Source organism: Callithrix jacchus, chromosome 7, assembly GCF_049354715.1.
Source record: "Callithrix jacchus isolate 240 chromosome 7, calJac240_pri, whole genome shotgun sequence".
NCBI classification, from domain to species: Eukaryota; Metazoa; Chordata; class Mammalia; order Primates; family Cebidae; genus Callithrix; species Callithrix jacchus.
In genome coordinates this window covers 69,435,809-69,444,364 of record NC_133508.1, presented here as the reverse complement: position 1 = coordinate 69,444,364, position 8,556 = coordinate 69,435,809, and the positions used below count along the sequence as shown (strand labels likewise).

General features: G+C 40.9%; 1 protein-coding gene across 7 annotated transcripts in view; it reads right to left on the bottom strand.

The window, feature by feature from the left end:
* Positions 1–1,582: 1,582 nt before the first annotated feature.
* S100PBP (S100P binding protein) overlaps positions 1,583–8,556 on the bottom strand; it is a 39,357-nt gene continuing 32,383 nt past the window's right edge. For all 7 annotated transcript variants that reach the window (XM_035308610.3, XM_035308614.3, XM_009000842.5 and 4 more), the window contains 2 exons: positions 7,467–7,554; positions 1,583–4,485 (listed from right to left, as the gene is read on the bottom strand). In XM_035308610.3, coding sequence (XP_035164501.1) covers positions 4,371–4,485; positions 7,467–7,554 — 203 coding nt within the window. In that variant the 3' untranslated portion in view covers positions 1,583–4,370. The remainder of the gene's footprint in view (positions 4,486–7,466; positions 7,555–8,556) is intronic.

The window sequence follows — 8,556 nt, the reverse complement described above, 5'->3', positions numbered from 1 at the left end:
ACGGGGGAGGACAGGTGTGGAGGAAGGACAAGGCAGGAGCTTGTTCACTTAGGAATTCCACCAATGACCAGCTGATACTTCCTGTGACAAGTGGAATTTTTTTTTTCCTGACAGGTGCTCTGGCATACAAAGCAAGCATACCCTAGAATCAGCTTAGGGATAATTGTTTTCTCTTAGAAAAGCAGAACAATACTAGGAGCAGCAGCAAACTCCACTTTCTAGCTTTAAGTGATTGGTTTTTTTCTTCCTATAAAAGCTCAAAATAGGCTAATTAGAGAATGACCCCATTCCTCTTGGAAAAAGTCCATTTCTCCTTTTCCTCTTGACTTTTCCATAATGTAAAATGAACAAAAGATCCTATCTACACTGACAGGAACAAAACAGATATGCATAGGTTAAGGAGAGTACCTCAGATTGAGAGAATGTCTAGTTGCTGTGTATTTAGCAAACTTATATTGAGCCTTTTGCATGGACTCAATCTTGTATTTTGTCTAGAATATATAGAAAAAACTTAACTGCAGACCAGAGGGCATGGCTAAACATGTTGCAACTTGTTTTCTCAGCATGAGCTTAGATTTTTAAAGCACTGGCTAATATAGGTGACGAGTTATTATTGCCTTCCCTTTTTCCCTTGCTTCTGGGTTCACAAAAGGGATCTAAGGAACACTGTCTCCCACATCTACCCACACTTACCCAACCTTCACCCAGTTTCTAGGAGCAGCAGTTTCTGGAGAAATTGGGTTATGAACAACCATCAATTCTGTACCACTGATTCTGGCTTCTTAAATCCCCTTTAAAGAGAGAATGTGGGCTGGGTGCGGTGGCTCATGCCTATAATCCCACCACTTTGGGAGGCCAAGGCAGATGGATCATGAGGTCAAGAGATCGAGACCATCCTGGTCGACGAGGTGAAACCCCGTCTTTATTAAAAATACAAAAATTAGCTGGGCATGGTGGTGCGCGCCTATAGTCCCAGCTACTTGGGAGACTGAGGCAGGAGAATTGCTTGAACCCAGGAGGTGGGGTTGCAGTGAGCCGAGATCGTGCCATTGCACTCCAGCCTGGGTAACGAGCAAAACTCCATCTCAAAAATAAGTAAATAAATAAAAATAAAAAAAAAATAAAGAGAGAATGCTCTGGGACAGCATGGCTTCTTTCTTAATCAGAGCATTCTCTCTTTATCAGTGCTAGAGAAGAAGAGAAGAAGCAGAGACAGGGAGGTCAATCACACAGCCATGGGAAGGAACAAAAGGCAATGCCTGCCTGATTAGCGCTGAGCCATCTTCCCCCTCAGCAAAAACTGTGGCATAATGATATTTCAGGCTCTCCCTATGTCAGGCTCCTGACATGCACCATATGCAGCTGCAAATCCCAATCAATTTCAACATTTCTTAACTGCTAGAACACCTTTCTCAACACTGTAATTTACCTTCAAAAGAATAGGGAGCAAGCACCCTCGCCTTCCCAGTACCACATTCTACTAACTGCCGCCCCCCTCCCCACTCCACTAACCTACCTACGCAAAGGAAGAAGGCAAATAACCCTCCATCGAAGCCTACGACAGACCGCCACAGTACATAAGTCACTGACAAGAACTTTTATTTCTTTTTAATGACATTAAACACAACTGCTACAAGGGAAAAAACATGATAAAGAGGAGGCACCAAACTTCAGTTTCATAATTGAAACTGACAACGCAAGTAAATCGGGGCCTGCATTAGAAACTACAGGTTATTTCAGGCTCCTTACTTAGAAGTAAACAATGTAAACAGCATATTTTTATTCTGCTTTGTCAAGACCCATGTGTGGGAATGTCATCGATGAAGAAAGCAGTTAAATGCACATAATACTTACTTAAAAAAATACAACAAAAATTCCATCTGAAATACTAGACTTAGAGGCCAACACCAAATATAAGAGATATGAAGCTTTGAAAAGAGATTAAAACTCCAGATTCTACCCACTACCATCTTTAAGGCGAACATGCCAGATAATGAGTTTTCTTTGGCTTGGTTTTTTCTTCTTAAAGAATACCATGTTAACCACTAGAGAACAGCTCTCTCCTCCCCCAGTCCAACAGATTTAATTAAGCTGCTAAAGCTTTGGAAAAACAGAATTATTTGAGCTAAGAGGAAATGTGATTGTCACATTTTCTAGTTAACCTGTCACTCACTTGATTTGGCAAAAGCAGTGCTCCTATTACACATTCAGTCTTAAAACCACATGTACCAGGAGGGCAAGAACATGAGTCTTAGATTTTTGCCCAAGCAAAATGCCGTCCCTTCACTCCTTGGGTTTTCTGAAGGAAACTAGACAGCTGCAATGCTAGCTATTCCAACTACATTCAATTTTAACTATTTACCTCGTCCCAAAGGTAAATGTTTGCCATGTCCCATGTCTCACTCCACCAAGCTAATTTAGGGCAACCTGGAGAAGTGACCGATGTAGTAAATGCCAAGTAGGCTAATTAAAATAATAGATTTTGACTACTGTCTTTGAAGAGAACTTCTTCGCATTTAAACCAAATGTTCAAGGAAAAGCAAATCCTCGACTGGATAAAAACAGTAAACACTTAGGGACATTCACCCAAATTTATTGTTGGCTTAAATGACCAAGCTTCTTCCAAGTCAGTTTCTGAAGTGGGGTATGATGTTTTGAATGCGTTACTCACATACAAAGATGGGACTGATGAAATCACAAAACCAGAGGCTATAGCATCTATGAACAACCTTCACAGAGAACAACAGCACAAATGCCAGACTGCAAAAACTTCCCAAAATGATGTCTAGAGCTATCTATAAAGATAAAATAACCAATTCCTAAGACATCCATTAAGACAGATGCAGCTGAGTGTGGTGGCTCATGCCTGTAATCCCAGCACTTTGGGGGGCTGAGGTGGGTGGATCACCTGAGGTCAGGAGTTTGAGACCAGCCTGGCCAACATGATGAAACCCCATCTCTTCTAAAAATACAAAAACTAGCTAGGCGTGATGGCAGGTACCTGTAATCCCAGCTACTTGGGAGGCTGAGGCAGGAGAATCGCTTGAACCCAGGAAGTGGAGGTTGCAATGAGTCGAGACTGCACCATTGCACTCTAGCTGGGTGACAAGACTAAAACTCTTAAAAAAAAAAAAAGACAGATGCATATTCTGTCAACTTTGGTTAGAATACCAAACCTTAAGATCAGGTAATGCTTTTGTGCATAGGCTAAGTCACAACTATATTACATGTACTTTAACAGTTCAGGGGCTTGACCAAATGAAATGGTAACATCCAGGTTCTAAAGACACCTCTTCTTAACTGATAATGGAGACAAGAGTGCCATTCCACACTCTTGCAGAGAATGAAGGCTCCATAACTAACACTCATACTTAAAGCTGGGGTTTAGCAGATAAAACTAAATACCAACTAATACCGCAATAGCACTGGCTTACCCTAGAGTCAAGACTCTGAGTGGGCAGCTCTTCAATAAAGAGAGCAAGGAGGCCATCCTGAAGAGGTGTATCCATGTCTAACAGGATACAAGAATACTGCCACTAGAATCCTAACGAGCAGAGTGGTCACTGGGGAGTAAAAAGAAAAAGGAAAATCCTTGAAGGACAAAGGAGACAATCAGTCTCAAGACCACAAGGTATTAGTCATTAAGTCTTCTGTCAAAGATGTATAAGATTTGTAAACACTATTGTGCAAAAGAAGTTTAATAAAGAAGGAAAAAATGCCCCCCAACAATAAAAAAAAAAAAAAATCAATGCAGCTAGTACATACAGAAAGAAGAGGGTTTACTATTTTAATTTCTCCTTTCAAAAGGGACTTTTCTCCTGCTCCATCCCACTTATAATGTCCTGGATTGCCAACTTTAAAATACTGACAGGTATTCAGAGGATTCAAATAAAAAAGTAAGAGCGGTTGTTAAAAGTAACTTATATCCATTTACAAGTCAACTAATACTGGCTCACAGCCTGGTGAAGAATCTCTTCCTTATGGGAGACTGAACAATTATTTCTTTGAGGTACCAGAAGTAGACTTTGCCTCCGCAGAGAGGTGAGTCTTTTGCTTGAGCCTGGGTGTTTTGGCTTAATGCTGGCTTTCAGGAGGCAGCTACCTTCCATTTTAATTAAAAAACAAAAAAACTACGCCAACCAAACGCTTGCTTAAACACACAGACACACACACACACACAAAATCAGGAGGGACTTCATACAAAAAAATTCAAGTCAGCAATGGGCATTTCCAAAAGGCGACAAGTTTTTTAAATAAAAATCTTGTGAAAAATAAAATTCAAAATCTGCAAAGCACAAAACAGCAAAAGAACATGAAATGTTGCTCCAAGCAGGACATAGGGACCTTCATTGCTGATGGGTTGAGACAAATCAACTGTATGAGAAGTCTGGGAGACGCTGGAACCGATGGTGGCTTCGCATGTTCCTGTCAACCCACTGAGTGAGACTGTATCTTTGCAGATGTTTCTGTCGGCGGGCATAGTTTCTATCAAGAGAGGGAGAATACAAACAGGAAAGATATTTCAACTGGAATGGCTATTTGTATACAAAAAAAGGCCAGCGTAACAATTTTAAGGAAAATCTTTACTTTTGGAAATTAGATATTAATTTTATATTTCAATTCTCACAATTTTAGAAATTTTATACTATTTTATTTATTTTCTTATACTACTTTATATATACGAACACCACACCATAAGTGCTATTTCTTTCCAACTCCCAAAGCCACCTATTCCCATAGGTATTATGGTAATATGCCATATACACAGTATTTTAAGAAAAAATAATGTAGAATAATGTTTAAGTAGGAAAAAAAAATTTTCTTCCCGGAAGAATTTAGGATAGGATCTATATTTCATTGTTTGCATCAGACCTGTACCTCCAAAAGGACCTCATTGTCTGACACAGCTCAAGGTTGCTCAGGACACAGCAGTTAAAATTAGAATAAATTCCCAGAGAGGTAGGTCATGATGTGAGTATCACATTGCAAGTTTTGAGACTGAAAAATTAACAGCACAGACTCAAAGTAAAGTTTCTTAAGAGTCTCTTTTAGTCATGTGCTAGCTGGGGTTCTGAGCAAGATGCTCTGAGATAATCTGATCCCATTTTCAACTCTGAAAGTGCTCCTAATAACAATCTAGGAAGCTTTCTAAAGATATGGATTATAGAATTAAAAAAAAAAATACAGATATGGATTCTTGACCTCTACCTCTTTCCAGACTTAATGACTTAGAATGCCTGGAATCAGGACCTGAAAATCTGTATTTTTAGCTATCTCCACAGGTGATTGTGAGTAGCCAGGATTGAAAATAATTGTAACAGTACCTGACATTTATCTAGCCCTATATGCAAGTATTTGCTGAATTCTTTAAATATCTCTCCTCATTTAATACTGTGACAATCCTACCAGTATTTTCATTAACTCCTTCTATAGGTAAGGAAATTAAGCCTCAGGTTAATAACTTACCCAAGGTTATGCAGTAGAGTTAGGTAGAAGATCCTGGATTTAAACTCACATCTCACTCCAGAATTTATCTAATAACAATTATACTACACTGCCTTTCCTTCTGAGAAATGCTATAATTTTGACAACTACGGAGGGAACATAAGTGTAAAGACCCTGAAGCAAGGGAAGAGTATTAGGAGATGAAGTTGGTGAGCACAGGCCAAAGCATACAGGCCTTTGCAGGGGATTATGAGAATGGGAAGATGTGAAATGGGAAGCCATTGGAAAATATTGAGCAAATCTGACTTAAGCTTTAAAAGAATCTCCTTGGCTGCTGAGTTGTGAACAGTGCATTGGCTAGGGGAGAAGCCGGGAGGGCATTTAGGAGGCTGCAACAATCCAGGTGAAATGGTGAGAAACGGTTAGGCTTTGGATATACAGCTGACCCTCCACATCTGTGGGTTCCGCATCCATGGATTTAACCAACTATGGATTGAAAATATTCAAAGAAAAAAAAATGGATGGTTCCATCTGTACTGAACATGTCCAGACTTTCCTTGTCATTATTTCCTAAACAATATAGTATAACTATCTGCATAGCATTTATACTGTATTAGGTATCATAAGTAATCTAGAGATGATTAAAAGTATATGTAAGGATGTGCACAGGTTATGCAAATACTATGACATTTTATATACGGAACGTGGCATCTGTGGATTTTGCTATCTAAAGAGAGTCCTGGAACTAATCTCTCATGAATACCAAGGACAACTGTATATGCAGAGCCTATGGGATTGAATATGGGTGAGAGAGAAAAGAGTAAACGATGATTCCAAGGTTTTTGAGTAGTTGAATCAGAATAACTAAATAAATTGGTACAGCCACCCTGCAACAAGAATTCAGAAGACTGTAATATTAAATTTGAGTCTTAAAAAAAAAATTCTAGAAGATTTCAGAATTTTCAGTCCAAGTTTTTTTTTTTTTTTTTTTTTTGAGAGAGGGTCTTGCCCTGCCCAGGCTGGAGTGCAGGGGCACAATCACTGCTTGCCACAGCCTCAAGCTTCTAGGCTTCAAGCAATCCTCCTCTCTCAGGCACTCTCAGGGACTACAGACACACACCACCACGTCCAGCTAAGTTTTTGTATTTTTTTGTAGTGAAGGGTCTCACCATGTTGGCCAGGCTGGTCTCGAACTCTTGGGCTCAAGCAGTCCTCCCACTTTGGCCTCCCAAAGTGCTGGAACCACAGGCATGAGCTACTGTGCTCAGCCTCAGTTGCTCTTATTCCATTATGCTGTATTGCTTTTATTCTCCCCTCACCTCTTGAATTAAACAATTCCAACCCCTAATCCTCACTATATTCCTCCTGCAGCCAACTTCCACCCTTTTTTTTTAGATGGAATCTCGCTCTGCCACTCAGGCTGGAGTACAGTGGCATCATCTCGGCTCACTGCAACCTCCGCCACTGGGGTTCAAGCAATTCTCCTGCCTCAGCCTCCTGAGTAGCTAGTACTATATACCCTCGCCACCACACCCGGCTAATTTTTGAATTTTAAGTAGATATGGAGTTTTCGCCATGTTGGCCAGGCTGCTCTCAAACTCCTGACTTCAAGTGACCTACCCATCTTGGCATCCCAAAGTGCTGAGATTATAGGTGTGAGCTACCGTGCCCAGCCATTCCGTTCTTTTCCTCCTTTTTTTTTTTTTTTGAGACAAAGTTTCGTTCTTGTTGCCCAGGCTGGAGTGCAATGGCCCAATCTCTCGGCTCACAGCAACCTCCACCTCCCAGGTTCAAGCGATTCTCCTGCCTCAGCTTCCAGAGTAGCTGGGATTATTGGCATGTGCCACCATGCCTGGCTAATTTTGTATTTTTAGTAGAGACGGGGTTTCTCCATGTTGGTCAGGCTGTTCTCAAACTCCTGACCTCCAATGATCTGCCTGCCTTGGCCTCCCAAAGTGTTAGGATTACAGGCATGAGCCACCATGCCCTGCCCTCTCTCCTCCTCCTTTTATTGCACTTACCGTGTAGTGAGGTCTGAAGGATGCTGCCATTTTGAGTGTTGCATATGATGAACTTGATCCATCAAGGCATATAGCTCCCCAGAGATACCTGTGATACAGAGGGATCAGTGGTTAGGAAATAGCTAAATGAACTACTGTGTCAGCCAAGGTCAAAGTATGTGCTTTCAGTGAAAGAGAAAACAGACACTGTTCTCAACAATATATATTTATGATTATCTCAAGCAATCAGCACAAAAACTATAAACCAGAATGGGGAGATTGCTCTTGGAGGATGAAGGTGAAGCAATAATGGCAGCCACCATTCATTTATTCAACACTTAGCTCCTACAATATACGAGGAACTTCACTTGTCCCTAGGAATATGGCAGTGAACAAGACACTGCCTCAATGAAGTTTACATAGGAGACAGATGATTCCAAAGTGGTGTGATAAATGCAGTGATAGAGAAATATAGACTGCTATAGAGACTGCAGGGTGAGGGTTAGGAAATCCCTCTCCAGGGGGAGTAACTACAGCAGGGATCTAAAGGATGTATAAAAGCTAGTGAGGTAAAGAGGGGTAGGAGGTTGGATGTCCAAGAGAAAACAGTTAATGCAAGGCCCCAGAGATTAAAAAAACAGCAAATACATTCAAGAAACAAGAGGAATTTAGAACAGATGGAGGTGGGCGCTCTTTTCTAACAAGAAAAATTGCTAGAGGCAATTTCTCAAACACCTGGGATCCTGGCAATGTACTAGGCACTTTACATTATTATTTTACTTAAATCTAAAAAAAATCTTATCTGGAGATAGATGTTATATCATTTCAAAGATGGGAAACTGTGGCTCAGGGAGGTGAACTTGTCTGAAATTATTATTTTTTGAGACAGAGTCTTGCTCTGTGCCCAGACTGGAGTGCAGTGGCGCAATCTTGGCTCGGTGCAATCTCTGTTTTCCGGGTTCAAGCGAGTCTCCTGCTTCAGCCTCTGGAGTGGCTGGGACTACAGGCGCCTACCACCATGCCCGGCTAATTTTTGTATTTTTACTAGAGACGAGGTTTCACTATTTTGGCCAGACTGGTCTCGAACTCCTGACCTCAAACCATCCACCCA